Source organism: Parasteatoda tepidariorum, chromosome 1 (genome assembly GCF_043381705.1).
Source record: "Parasteatoda tepidariorum isolate YZ-2023 chromosome 1, CAS_Ptep_4.0, whole genome shotgun sequence".
NCBI lineage: Eukaryota > Metazoa > Arthropoda > Arachnida > Araneae > Theridiidae > Parasteatoda > Parasteatoda tepidariorum.
Genome location: NC_092204.1, coordinates 104,093,091 through 104,108,215, shown reverse-complemented (window position 1 = coordinate 104,108,215; position 15,125 = coordinate 104,093,091). Strand labels below are relative to the sequence as shown.

The 15,125-nt window shown below is 29.1% G+C and overlaps 1 protein-coding gene across 7 annotated transcripts in view; it reads left to right on the top strand.

Moving 5' to 3' along the window:
• LOC107454875 (oxidative stress responsive kinase frayed) overlaps positions 1–15,125 on the top strand; it is a 150,832-nt gene that overhangs the window by 132,616 nt on the left and 3,091 nt on the right. For 6 of the 7 annotated variants that reach the window (XM_071184580.1, XM_071184595.1, XM_071184593.1 and 3 more), the window contains 7 exons: positions 114–325; positions 3,478–3,611; positions 4,557–4,605; positions 5,520–5,585; positions 7,631–7,738; positions 11,317–11,490; positions 14,316–14,365. In XM_071184580.1, the coding sequence (XP_071040681.1) occupies positions 114–325; positions 3,478–3,611; positions 4,557–4,605; positions 5,520–5,585; positions 7,631–7,738; positions 11,317–11,490; positions 14,316–14,365 (793 nt within the window). Of the gene's footprint in view, positions 1–113; positions 326–3,477; positions 3,612–4,556; positions 4,606–5,519; positions 5,586–7,630; positions 7,739–11,316; positions 11,522–14,315; positions 14,366–15,125 lie in introns of all 7 variants that reach the window. The other variant, XR_011637549.1, reaches the window with a different exon arrangement.

The window sequence follows — 15,125 nt, the reverse complement described above, 5'->3', positions numbered from 1 at the left end:
TTATTTAAATTAAATATGTATAGTAGATAGATAGGTGTTACAATAAATCTTAGGTTATATATCTGTAAAAATAATGAGGTTATTATTATGTTTCTAACTTTTTGTTTTTATAGATTTTGGTGTGAGCTCATGGCTTGCAACTGGAGGCGATTTGTCCCGGCAAAAGTCGAGGCATACTTTTGTTGGCACCCCTTGCTGGATGGCACCCGAAGTAATGGAACAAGTCACTGGTTATGATTTCAAAGCAGACATATGGAGTTTTGGGATAACTGCAATTGAACTTGTCACTGGAACTGCGCCATATCATAAATATCCTCCAATGAAGGTGCTCATTTATATATTTTTTTGGTTTACTTTTTGCGATCTTCACTTCACAAAGTTTAAATATCTCTTTTATGTATATATATATATATAAATTGCATAATATAAGGAAATAATTAAATATGGTGTATGTATTAATTGTATATTTAATGGCAGTTTTTATTATTTTCACAATTGTGTATAATCTTAACATTTTACTAGATTCAGATGTCTTTTTATTTAAGCAATTGTCCCCCCCCCCNCCCCCCCCCCACATTTTTGTTATTGTAAATTTCAAAAAAAAAAATTTTTGCATAATTGATAGCTTTACTTTGCTGTTTTCCGAATTTCTAAAAAATGTATAAGTATCCGTAGTATATTTTGAGGGGTAAGCTCAAAGAAAGTTTGAAAATTACCTGAAAAATTTTTACATTAAGAAATGATATGTAGGAAGAAAAAAAAAACTTTTTTGTATAAGAATGAAAAATCTTGCTATAGTTGATTTAAATACTTTCCATAAATATAGCTAATGCTAAATATTAAAAACATTATCTGGATTAAAAATTACTTATTCTTTTGGAAATTCCCTTGCTCAAATCTTTTTATTTGCATGATGTTTCTTTCGAAATGTTAACACTTAATATAAAATACCAAATAAGCCTTCTCACAAATTTCGACAAAAATTGCCAACTGGGAAAATAAACGGTAGCGAGGAGGGGTGCAAATTTTTAAGAAAATCGTACATATTTTTAAAAATTCAAACGTTACTTGATTTATGTATGTAACAAATTAAAGTAAAATTAAATAATTAAAATTAATGAATTGTATTTTAAATAACTTATCTTTCAGTTTTACTCTTTTTCAATTTATTACAATTGCATCATCAAAAGCAATTAGAAAGGAAGGTAAGATTGAAGGTTAAGCAAAGGAACGAACGATTTAATTTTAACATTTAGTATTTACAACCATTTCTAATCAAAATCGTAAAAGACTTCCAAAGTGCGCTTGTAATCGCATAACTGCAAATCGCAATGTTTGATTTTAAAATTGCCGTGCTTGACTTTAAAATCACGTGGAGAATCACAATGTTAGATTTTGAAATCAAGTTAGTACAAATATTGATATTTAGTTTTAAATTAGAGTGAATATGAATCGTAGTGTTTGATTTAAATGGAAATGCAATCCGGTTGTACGAGATTTTTTCGACCCTATTCCACGTCTACAAGTTTTGATTTATGTTTCTAATGATAGAAAGATGTCACCTCATATTGTCTATTGATAATATTGATTTATACCAATGGAGGCAAAAAATGGTGTAAGGCAAGGCGATGCATTGGCATGCCTACTCTTCAATTTGGCATTAGAAAAAATTATCAGAGATTCAGGAATCAATACCAGAGGACATATCTTTCATAAATCTGTACAAATTTTCGCATTTTCCGATGACATCATAGCGCGAACACAATCTGACTTAAAGCAAGCTTTTCTATCCATGGAAAAAGAGGCAGAAAAAATGCATCTCACTATTAACTAGAAGAAAACCAAGTATATGCAATGCACCAAAATATCTGATTCTACAACTCACTTGCAAATTGGTGAATACAAGTTTGAAAAAGTAAACAGTTTTTTTTATCTTGGTTCTGAAGTCAACGTTAATGGCGAAATACAAAGAAGAATCAATAGTGCAAGTAAATGTTTTTATGGATTAAAAAAATACTTAAAATCAAACCTACTAAAAAGAGATACTAAACTGTTAATTTATAAATGCTTAATCAGACCTATCCTAACATATGCCTCAGAAACTTGGACAGCAACACAGAAAGATGATAATTCCTTGGGAATCTTCGAATGTCGGATCCTAAGATCGATTTTTGGGGGCAAACAAGTTGATGGTACTTGGTACAGGCGTTCAAACTCAGAACTCTATCGGGCTTTTAGAGAGCCTGATGTTGTCAAGTATGTAAAAATCCAAAGAATTAAATGGGCTGATCGCATCATTCGAATGAACAGAGAGCGTTCCACAAACATAATCTTTTTGGCTCAGCCCATCGGATCAAGGCGCAGAGGTCGACCAAAGCTGAGATGGGCCGACTGCGTGGAAAGAGACTTTTCAGTCTTAAAAGTCTCAAATTGGAAGACAACTGCCAAGCGGAGGCAGGAATGGAGGAAGTTGATTTAGAAGGCCAGGGCCCACCCAGGGCTGTCGTGCCATTGAGGAAGGAAGGAATATTGATTTATGATGTGTGCAATGATATTGCTTCATCTGTGGTGGTATTTTTAAATCTTCCCACTAATCTGTGTGTGCCACGGAAACATGAATATCTGTCATAATATTTAATATTAATTTGTTGCTTTTCTAACCTGCAATTCAGGATTTAATGTTTTAACTAAACATAATGTTATATTTTTTTCAGACATGCAGACAAACGCTGGAGTGCGTTTTGATAATGATTGATATATGATTCAGAATACAAATCACGCCATATGATAAATCATTATATGTAACTTTTAAATCACATACATCTATGTGTAATACTAAAACTGTGTGAATATGAATCACAATATTGGATTTTAAATTGCACGAATACAAATTGCGATATAGGATTTTTAAGTTTTGTGAATACAAATCACAAGGTTTGATTTGTAAATCTTTAATTTGAATTGCTATGTCTAATTTTCAAATTTCTTTGATTTGAATCGTAGTATTGAGTAGATTCTCCTGTTAATTTTTTTAAAAAAGTATTTGCAAAATTTAAGTATTTTCACAAGTGTATCTTCCCATAGCACTAACTCTGTATATGGGAGGTGGGTTGGGATTTAATCTGTCGCTGGTTAATATTAAACTATGGATAGGGGCTTGTTTGGTATTTTACAGTGAGGTATTGTAGCTAACAATATTAATCAACTTTGTACTTTTTCTGTGTTAACATTGACTGAGGCCTGTATGGGTGCCTCTTTTTTTTAATTTTAAAATAGATCTAATTCTTCCTTAATTTAAAAGAAATTTTTTATTGCCTTAAAGATATAAGCTTGATGTAACTGTCCGCCACTTAACCTTTTTTTATTTTAAAAACATGTAGATGGTCAGAACTTAAGAGATTGTACACAATTCTGATTTTGGGATTTTTAAATAATGTTATTTAGGGACTGGAATTTTACAAAGCTGTTCCTGTTTAGGTTCTAATGTTGACTCTTCAAAATGACCCACCAACCATTGACACTGTGGCTGAAGATAAAGATCAATATAAAAATTATGGTAAAACTATTAGAAAGATGATAACAGATTGTTTACAGAAAGATCCTACAAAAAGGTAAGCTTATATTTACTTGAAGTAAACAGGTATGAATTATGTGCTAATTCTTGTTTTTATAATTAAGGTGCTGAAACAAAATTATTATTTGTTTGATATTCTTTGTGTGCAATATATACAATTTAAACAATTAAGTAGAAATTATTCAATGTAACAAAACATAACAGGAAATTTTTATTTCTGTTGATTTTTACAAATTTTCCATGTGTAGAAGTAAAAAAACACTTTGTTTATTTTCATTGAGGCATATTCAATATTTTTATGTTTAATACTTGAACACCTCTCTTCAGCGCCTGATTATTCATTCTCTAATTGTGTGTTTATTATTCCTTAAATTGAAATTATATAGCAATGAGCTAAATTTTTCCCAAGTGAAATTTTTCAAATCGTTTCCTTGTATTATTTCTTAATAATAGGTTACCCAAATAGCAGCACAAAAAAAACAATAAATAAAATAGCAACACCGCTAGACGCAAAAACATCTTCTCTCCCTGAGAGAAATTTTAATATTTTTCACTTAGATGCTCTCCTTAACATTTTGAAAATGCGACTTGCTGTTATATTGCCATAAGCCCTTTAATTAATCGGACGTCGATAGCAATTCTGTATGTTGTGTGTTATGATTATTTAAAACATGTTTAAAAAAAGTGAAGCCTTCTTTCAACAACCAGTTGTGGGTTGTTCTTAGAGGTTATGTCGTAAAAGAAAATGTTAAAGGATGTGTTTATGCAATGATTTTTGTGGGAAAGTGATAAAGATCAATTGCGTGAGGAATAAATAAACATATAGTTTGTGACACGAGTTAGTAGTTTCTTACTTTTTTTCCCAATTCAATAAAAGTTTTTTAAAAAAAGTGTACATTTCGGTTTATTTGTCCATCTTACAATAATACAATATAATATGTTAGTTACAGTTTATTTTACTTCTTAAAACTTTTTTTTATAGGCCTACGGCAGCTGAGCTTCTTAAACATCCCTTCTTTAAGAAAGCTAAAGTAAGTTAGCTCCTTTTATATACAAAAATTAATGTTTTCACTACTATTAAAATTTTCATCATTGACCTTTGAGAGTTTACTTTTCTCCCTTGAAATTAATGATGTATTATTTGAAAATAATATTCTTGTAAAGAATAAATATATTTATTTAATAAGGAATAAATGTATTTATTCTTTAGAAAAGTTCTAATCATTTAAGTTAAAAATTATTTTAGGAATTGTTTTTCTGATAAGGACTTGTATAAATAGAACACATATTCAGCATTAAATTTATTGTCCTTAATACTTGCCAGGATTGTTAAAAAGGAAAAAGAATTGCACACTTTATTTTTCAATACATGTTCGTCTTATTATTGTTTTTTAAATATATTTTAAAAAAACATATTTTAGACTGCATTTGTTTTAAGAATATAAAAAGTTATGTAATTAGAGCTTTGAAAGTTATGTAATTAGAAGCTTTGCAGTCTTGGCAACACCCATGCGATTCCTTATATTACTATGTATGAAGCCAAAAAATTTCTTATAGTTTATATTGGAAAAGTAAAAAAAATTTTAGTGCCGTCTGTTGTTAAAAGTGGAAAACAACTGCTTGCTAACACAAAATTTTTTTGTACAAAAAAATTGCACAAAAAGAAAATTTTCTGATATAAACATTTTTCCATTATTTTTTGGAATTCAAAAGGCATAGGTTAAGTAATGCTTTTTTTTTTAAAAGAAAAAAACAATTTAAAAAACCCTATGTTTAAAATTTAACAACCCTGGAGCATATTGCCACTAACCTGCACGCTTCAAAGTTTAAACGCTGAAATAGTCTTCGATTTAAAACTAGCAAACTTTAAGTAGTTTGAATTTTTGTGTAATGTTGGTCATGTGAAAATAACAATTAATTTTCTGTTTTTTTTTTACATATATAGGATCGCAAGTACTTGATACAGATGTTAGTGTCATGTGCACCTAGCTTAGAGACAAGAGCCCAGAAAGTAAGGACAATAAAGAGCTTTCATTAATAGTTATTAGCATAAACTGAAAAAAACACTTTTTCTTAGGGTAGTGTTCAAAGGAGGCCAAATGTTATTATTTTTATACTATAAATATGAAAAGATTCTAAATGTAGCCTAGAGAACCAGATAAGAGAATATTAGATTTTTTTCATGTGTTGATCATGTGACATTTTAATAGTTTAGATTATAAATAATAATTTCATTAAAGGATAGTTCTAACATTTTTTAGAAATTAATTTTGAAAAATGTTGATTTTATAATCCAATAATTTTATGGGTAGAAGTACAGAATTTCTCATTTGGAACGCAACTGTTACACCTGGTGTTTCAAGTTAATCACCAGGTGTAACATATCCATACGCATGTTCGACCGGCCGCAGAGCCTTCCTGCCACTATCCAGGACATTTTGGCTCCATCGGTTTAGTCCCATTCTCGCTTCAGTTCCGTCACTAATTCGANTATAATCCAATAATTTTATGGGTGGAAGTACAGAATTTCTCATATGGAACGCAACTGTTACACCTGGTGTTTCAAGTTATTCACCAGGTGTAACATTTCCACATGCATGTTCGACCAGCCGCAGAGCCTTCCTGCCACTATCCACGACATTTTGGCTCCATCGGTTTAGTCCCATTCTCGCTTCGGTTCCGTCACTAATTCGATTAGTTCATTTTGATATAGACATTCCGTCCCATTACTTTATTATTTATTATTACAGTAGTTATTTTTCTATAGCTGCTAATTCTACTGAATTTTCCAGTAGACTACTTGATTTTGCAAGCTTCTATTCTGCTGGTTTTTTAAAAAAACTACGGGTTTTTGTACATTTTAGAAAATTTCCTAAAATTGAGTAAGTTTTCTAAAAAAAAAATTTTTAAATAAATAAGGAACTTAATCTGGAAACTTTCTAAGTAATTCTTTCCTTGAGGGAAAAAAGGGGGAATTTTTGAAAAGCATATAAATGTTAGCAACTATAAATAAAATTTTTATTTCCAATGCAGCAGGTGATACAGACATTATCGTAACGCCATACAGAGATCAAAAGAAAAGAAAAATACAAATAATGAAAGAGATAAAATATACAAAAGCAAAACATCAAACACAAAAATTAAATCAAGAATTTAAATTGAACAAAAGGTCTCTGGCCTCCTAGTATCGGGAGTAGATGCAGTTCTTTGAGAGATCTGGACAGTTGAGGAGATGTTCATCATTCATCGTCGCAACACTGCGGCAGAGGGGGAAGGCAGGATTATCCACTATTTTAAGACGGAAAAGATGAGTGTATAAGCAATCGTGCTTGGTAGGAAGACGAATGGCAGCTACAGCCTGCTTCTTGGGCAATCAGGGGGAGAATAAGAAACTATAAATTAAATTAAATAAGAAACATAACAACGAATGTTTTGCATATTGGGTAAAAGTTTTTAAATTTAGACATCTAAAAGAAGCAGAAATTGCCAAGGAACAGTAGGCAGGACGTCCTGCTTCATCCTATAACCGGGTCTGTGCCAGTTTAGGTTGTTGAATGGGTTATACCTCCTTTTCTTCTATGATCAAATAAAATTACATGTTTTCAGTTATTGTCAGACAATTAGATTTAATAAAAAATAAATTATGTTATAAATGCTTAATTATATCAGTTTATTAATTGAGGGATAGCCTATTATATAGCTGATATAACAAGCTGACCAGGATGACACATTTCACCATGCTAAGCTAAGAATTAATTGGCTATCAGTTGGTGAAGTTTTGAAAGTATAGCAATTTTTGTAGTACAATTAAATAGAAAATATAATAGGGAATCAAAAATTGCATACTAATGATAGTATTTGTTTCTTCTTTTTTTTTAAGGCAAGCATTTTTGTATCTTCATACTGTGAATAGTTTTGATTTTTGCATCGTAAATGGTATCGGGTAAATGTTTTCTTCTGTAGTTTTCGATAATGATGGCTTTTAATATAGTTTTGACAACCACTATTGTGCAAAATGTTGTTTCAAATATATAAGAGAAATTGTTATTATTTTAGCTTAAAAATACAAAAAGAGCTCCTGGCACCAGTGGACGTCTACACCGTACTGAAGCTGGGGATTGGGTTTGGTCTTCAGATGAAGAAGATGAAAAAAATCCTGAATCAGTGAGTTTTGTATTTCTAATAATAGAAATGAGAAATAAATGAAGCAGTTTGCAATAGAAATGTTTTCAAAATTAAAAAAATATATATATATTTTCTCAAATATGATTTAACCAGTTTCATTTAGATATCACTTTACCTTAGTGTTTTTAATTATATCAGTAGTAGTATTCACTTGCTTCTATTAATTGCTAAATAGTGTCTAATTAAACTATTTATTTTGTTTTCATTAAATTTTCAACAATAAATAACTTTACTTACTGTAACTAAGCAAAATTAAGCATTAATACAGGATAGAGAGAGAATACTTTGATGTCAATAAAAAGTAATAACATTTAACATTAAATAGCATTTAAAGATGCATCAGATGTTAAATCATCTGAGAATGTTTTTATGGTATTATATTTAAAACCTAAACGATCCGAGATGTCGACCTATCACTATAGTTTGTCCATGTAAAGAACTCCCCTATGCATTTGTCTGAACTCATGGTGGCTATGGTTACGAGGTTTAACTATTTCAAGTAGGGATGTGAGGCCCTGTTTTCGCTGGATTGGCGAGAGAAAGCTTTTCGGGTTTTTCTTTGGTCTGTTGTGTTATGTCCTAGAGTGAATAGTAATAAACTTGAGCGTTTAGAGCGTTAGATTCCTTTTTTTATCATTTCACTTTTTTAAAAGTTTCTATTTAGAAAAATTATATGCTTTTTTTGTGTTTTAGTTTTGTTCTGATTTGTATCACTATTATTTGTCTAATGAATAAAGGTAATAAATAGGAGATAAAATTTTATAAAATTGACTGAAACAGTTCAGTGTACACATTTTATTAATAAATAACTCATCTGTAAAGTCCCTATGCATTGTAAATTGATTTTCTTTATCAAGAAAGACAGAAAAAGTAAAAATAAATTTGCGAATAAAAATAGTTAGAATTATTTTTCAGTAAATGCAAGAAAAATTATAATTTCATCCTAGTTGTGGTAACGTGCTTTCTGCTATAGATAAAAATTATGTTACAGCTTATTACCAATTTTATTCATTTATTTTACATATTCAGGATAAAAAAGCTGTAAATAAAACAAAAATTAGACCCCAACATCAAAATTCTTTAAAGGAAAATATATATAATAAAATGACGTTGTTATCGCATATATTAGCTAAACAAAATATTTAAACTAAATATCTTAAATTATGTACATCTAAGAACAAAGAGTTGAAAAAAAATTCTAATGAATCAGTTAAATTTTTGAGAATTTCTCATGCATAGATAAACATAAACTATTTCTATCTAGAGCAAAACTTATATCACCTTTTACAATAAAAGTTAATAAGTTTGAGCGTTTCACTATTAACAGAAAATTCAACTGATAAAAAGAGTAATTGCTTTAAAAAATGGTTTAAATTTAGAAATGAAACCATCTGAATATCAATGAAGATTCATAATAAATAGTGAGAAACTAGAGTGTACTTAAAACAGCAACTGATTGTGTAAAGAGCATCATTCGAAATTCATGCAAATCTTCCTATCTTAATCTATCATGAAAGCTCCTCTCTCTAAAATGCACCATTCTTGTTTTCATATAGCAGATGGCCTTAGACTTTATGGCGAGGGGAGTTCTTTCTGGACAAACTATTTTCTTTGGAGGACATATTTATATAATCGTGAATAGTTGCTAATATGTTTTAATACTGTAATTAAACTTAATAGCCATAATAATGAGTGTAAACAGACTTGTGACGTAATGTTGTTAAAATTAGTCTATTATTTTTTTTAAAAAACTAGACAAATTTACCCCTCTATTTACTTTGGTCACCAACCGTATGGTTGCTTCTCATTCATCATTGAAGATCAATGTGGAATAGTGGTTTATATCCATTTTCTACAAAAATTATGATTGGGTTGTCTTTTGTTGCATTTTGAGGATAACTAAATTTATGCAAATCATAGAAAATCGGTAGCCGTAGGGTTATTACTCAGTGAAAATGGGTCATTCTGTGGAAATACAGTTCCTGTCTGTGTGCAAATTTGTTTTTATTTTAAATCAGTTTTGATGGACATAAACTGTTTTTCCCCCTTGATCTTAAAAGTTTAAGTATTCAAAAAGGATAATTTTTCTATAAGTTATATCATTATAGTTTTATGTAAGCACATTTTACTAATATGTTAATTATAACAAAGCGAAAGGATAGCTGAATTAGACACACACAAAAAATTGAACTTAGGAATACAGAATAAGTGACACAATAAGCTTTAATAAATGGGAAAGTAATTTTACCTGTTAATAATAATTATATCATATAACAGTTTATCTTTCTTCAGTCTTTATATTTTTTAAAAATTCTGTTTTAAATCTTCAGCTATATATCAAGCACTCTCACTTATTCTTTATTTCTTCTTTTTTTATATATATATTTGTTTCTTTTGATATCTAGTCAAGCATGGGTTTATAAAATGAAAATTGCAAGAAGAAATAAATTTTTCTACAGCAATGGATAAGTAATTATTATTTAAAGAAAAAAAATTTCAACAACTTTCGGACAAATAGAAATTTCGAGAGAATGAAACTCTCATTAAAGTCATTATTCGGAATGATCCTATCAGTAACTCTGTAGTTGCAATTTAAGCGGATAGATTGACCAGCCTGGGTCATTTTTTTAACTACAAGTTTAACGGTTAATAATTTTAGAATCTTATTTCTTAATTCCTTTAAACTCCTTGTACATTTTTTTACAAACTTTTGTAATTAATAATAGCAAAAGTAATTGAGAAAAAATTTGCCAAAGCACTTAAAATTGCAATAACTTTCAAAAGAACTAAAATTTCATTTTTAAAAAATGTTAAATTTGTAAATGAATATGATCCATATGGTATTTTTTCCTGCAGGTTAAAAAATCAACAATTCTCGACCTAATTATCAAATGTTTACTTTTTTTATTCCACCTTAATCCTTGTGCACTTTTTTCAACACTTAAGTCATTTCAAGTTTCTAACGCTTATAATTTTTGGCTTATATTCAACATTTAGATGAACACTCAGACCAGTGTCAGGATTGTATACTCTCATGATTTTTTAATATAGGGATTATTTTGATTGTTTCAGATTAAATTCGTGTTTTCAAAACTAAAATATGTTTTTAATTATAAAGCAATTAATATTTGTATAGTGCGGCTTTGACTAGAACTTCTCCAGACTAAATGTCTGGGGCTGTCTGCTACTATGGTAACAAGCGAGAGCACATCTCTAATAGAGGTGAAATGGAGAAATGAATGTGTCAATTGGTTTACTCGCGTCTTCCTATGCCAAAATTTAGACAAAACTATTCATCCCACACCCCTATTTGAAGTGTATTTTCCACATAACCATAGTACCCATCACGACACAAGATGGGTGTCTAGAGGAGTTCTTCTGAAAGCCGCACTATATATTATTATTACTTGCAGTTTACTAACACTTTTTAGAAATAATAAAAAAATCCTGAAGTTTATCCGAAATGGGTCATGACTTTATATCGCTATCATGATACAATGGAATATATATTTGTTTCTAGTTATTCTATGAGTGACTAAAAGAAATGTTTAATTTAGGACTCTCCATCCAAAAAGCCTTCAGAACCTGTTCAAAACCAAGAAAAGCCAAAAGAGTTGAATCAACCAGTCAGTCTTCCAATTGATACTCCTCCTACATCCAATGAGAATACACCTCCTAAAGGCCAACAACCATCTCAAACAAATGTTCCTCCTGTAGAAGATGATGCATTAGTAAGAGAAGAAATTCTCTGTTTCTATGTTGGTAATGAGCACAAAAATCAACACAATCAATGGCCTCTACACCTTCTATAAGTCAATATTGTATTTTATTATATATAAAACAAACTTCCCCTGTAAGATTATCAATGTATAGTATTTGCCTTGAAAATATAGAGATGCAATATTTTTACAATTTCAAATTTTTGTTGAAGGGACAAATTTACTCTCATTTGATAATTTTAATTTAGAAAAGTACTTGAGATCTTTTTTTTAGCACTTAATAAATTTCTTCATATAAACCACTGCATTTTTACACTAGCTACAATTAGCAAAGGTGCAGTGCAAAGATTATAATGAAAATCTGATCTTTTGATGCAATGATTCAAAAATGCAATATGAATAAGTCCTAGTACATGAAAATATGATTTCTTAAATTAAAAGATCAGATTTTCTTATACTAGGACTAATCTTGATAATTCAAGGGCCTCATCTTGAATATGCTAATTACAGGGTATCCGCACACCTGGAAAGTCATGAAAAATCATGGAAAGTCATGAATTTCAGTATTGAACAAAATTTGTCATGATTTTAACATTTAAAAAAGAAAAAAAAAAGCATGGAATGTCATGGATTTAGGTCTCCGAAAAATCTAATTTTTAAAATAGAATTTACACCCCCCCCCCATTCCAAATATCTGAATTTTTAACAAAATCCCCATTCACAGTCATATTTTATTAAAATAAAAAGATTTTTTATCATGTTCTTTAATTTCTAGAGCAAATTGTCTTTTAAACTTCTGTGATTTTAGAATTTTTATTATTTATTTTTTTTATTTTATTTTATCAATTTAAAATTCTAGCTGAAGCAAGCCAGTCATTGGCGAATTTTTTTTAATTCCGAAAAGAGAACAGAAAAATCAGGAGTATTTCTTTCGTTTCCGATGAACAAGAAAAGTATCTTTAGAATATAATTCGGCTGAAAAGAAGAAAAACAATTATATGCTTTTGTATTTTTTTTCAACTATTTTATTGCTTTAACTACTTTCTTTACTCTGTTTTTTAAATTTAAAATCTATGAATATGAAGATGCAGAATATAACAGTTTTGGTTATACAGTACAGAACCCGTTATCCGGAAAACCGGAACAAAATTCAATAAGTTTTCCCGCCATTTTTTTTTTTTTAATTTTTTTTTTTCCTCATAAGATTTCAGGATTTTTCTTTCTTTTTTGAAAGAAGTTTACTTTACCATCATTTTGGAAATAATCATTAGTGTATTACTTCATCGTTTTTTCTTCTTTTTAAGATTATTTCCAAATATTTTTATTTTTAGTTGAGTTTGACAATAAAAAAACGGCTTTTCGTAGTGATTCAGAAAACCGGAAAAATCAGTTATCCGGAATAGCGTTGGTCCCGATCGTTCCGGATAATCGGTTCCGTACTGTACTTATCATTTCAATTAATGTTATCATAATGCCTTTTTTAAATTTATTGTTGTGTTTTTGTCGGAGAAAATAGTAATTTCGTGAAGTCATGAAAAATCTTGGAATGAGTCATGAATTTGAAAATCTGAAGTGTAGCAGATACCCTGTAATTAATTAGTGTAGAAAATAATTTAAGTAATGAAACCAAATATGGGGCTAGCTGCAAACTGGGTCTCCATAGTTTAGTCAGGAGAGCGGTTGAATGTTCTACCTTTTTACTTTTTGCATATTTGACTTTTTAAGCGAATGCAAGGAATAATTTATTCAAAGACAATTCCACGCAAAAAAATAATTTATAATAAATATTTGATAATAGTTTGACAAATTTCGAACTGCGAGTCCAAATTTTTGCATCATTTTAAATAGCTAAATGCAAAAATCTGCTAATCATTTAGAGTAAATCATGTGTCTTTTTTTTCTAATTTGTCCAGTGCTCTGGAGAAAATTCTTCATCCAGACAAAATCCCAACCTTGCCATAAACCATGGTAGTTTATATTCCACTGATTAGCAAATTTTTTGATAGAAACTATTTTACTTGCAGTTATGTTGACTTTACTTGATTAAACTAATTTTTTACATATTTTAAATCTTGTAATAATACACATATTGCATTGTTTACTTGTAAATATCAAAATAACTTAATATTACTATGGTATTAATTGTATTTGAGTTAGTCTTGGAATCTTTATTTATTTTTTGAAGTAAACAAATATATTTTTTCCCCTTGAAAATATATTTCAGGTTTTATGTTTTGTAGGATTTCATCTGTAACTTTTTTTTATATCGAAATAAGTGCTATGCTATTATAATTAGTGTTATTCATATTAGATACATCATGGATAACCCAAGAAGTGTAAAAGAGAAATTTCTTTAAAAAATATAATGCACATTAGTAAAAAAAGACTATGCATGCATTGCAATTGGTCATATAAAAATTGTTACCTATGGAGTAGTGGTTGATACTTATAATAATTTTTCACTCAGGGATAACACTAAATTTCATAAGACATTAATTTTATGCAAAATTAAAATCTATACTTTTATGTAGTTTAAAGTAAATTGATTTTCTTATATTGTTGTGAATAAATCATTATTTTGTTCCATTTAAGTAATGTATAATTTCCTTAGTGGCTTTAATTTTCTAAACTTGTCATACTTCTTAATTATTGATGCTCTCTACTTATTCATTATTTCGTAATTTTTTTTAGTCCATTTAAATATTGACTAAATAACTCTATTAGTAAAAAAATAATTACCAATTGATAATAATTTTTTTCTTTATTGCTACTAAATAACTCTATTAGTTAAAAAAATAATTACCGAATGATAATAATTTTTTTTCCTTTTTTTGCAGACCGATGAATCGAGTGAATCCCAATTGGTAAATCTGGTTCTTAGGATACGGTAATATTTATTTACTTTGTTTACTCATTTACAAATTTTAAAAAAAAATTCAATTTTTGAAGTGTATAATTTTATTATAATTGTTACAAATCTGATTCATACTTATTAAAAAATGTATTAAAACTCATTTGTAAAATAAAATTACAGCCAGTGTGTTATTTTTGTCTTTTTAAATAGACTTGGTCTGATACCAATTCAAGAAAATATACCTTGCTATTTTAAACTATAATTGTATCGTGGTTTCAGGAAAAGAAACCCAGAATTTTTTTTATTGAATCCATTTTGGTTTATAGCATGATCAGGTCTTTGGCACATTCTACACTTTTGGCCTTTGTTTTATTAAGCTTTGCATTTAGAGACAAAAATTTAAAACGTTGACTGCTGAGTAGAAAAGTTTTGCCGCCGATCTTCAAATTATTATTTAAAATGGAAAATGTGGCACTTAAATTAAGCTGTAAGGCTGCAAATGGATTGAAGAATTATTGGAAAAGCACGACAACTTTATTTTAGAAATATACCCTCATTTCATGTTTAGAACTCTGTCACATTAATATCTTTATATTCTTGGTGCCTTCTGATTTACAGCAGANGCAAATGGATTGAAGAATTATTGGAAAAGCACGACAACTTTATTTTAGAAACACACCCTCATTTCATGTTTAGAACTCTGTCACATTAATATCTTTATATTCTTGGTGCCTTCTGATTTACAGCAGATCTGTGGTTGAGATAGAGGTGTACTAGTTTTAAAATAAGATAG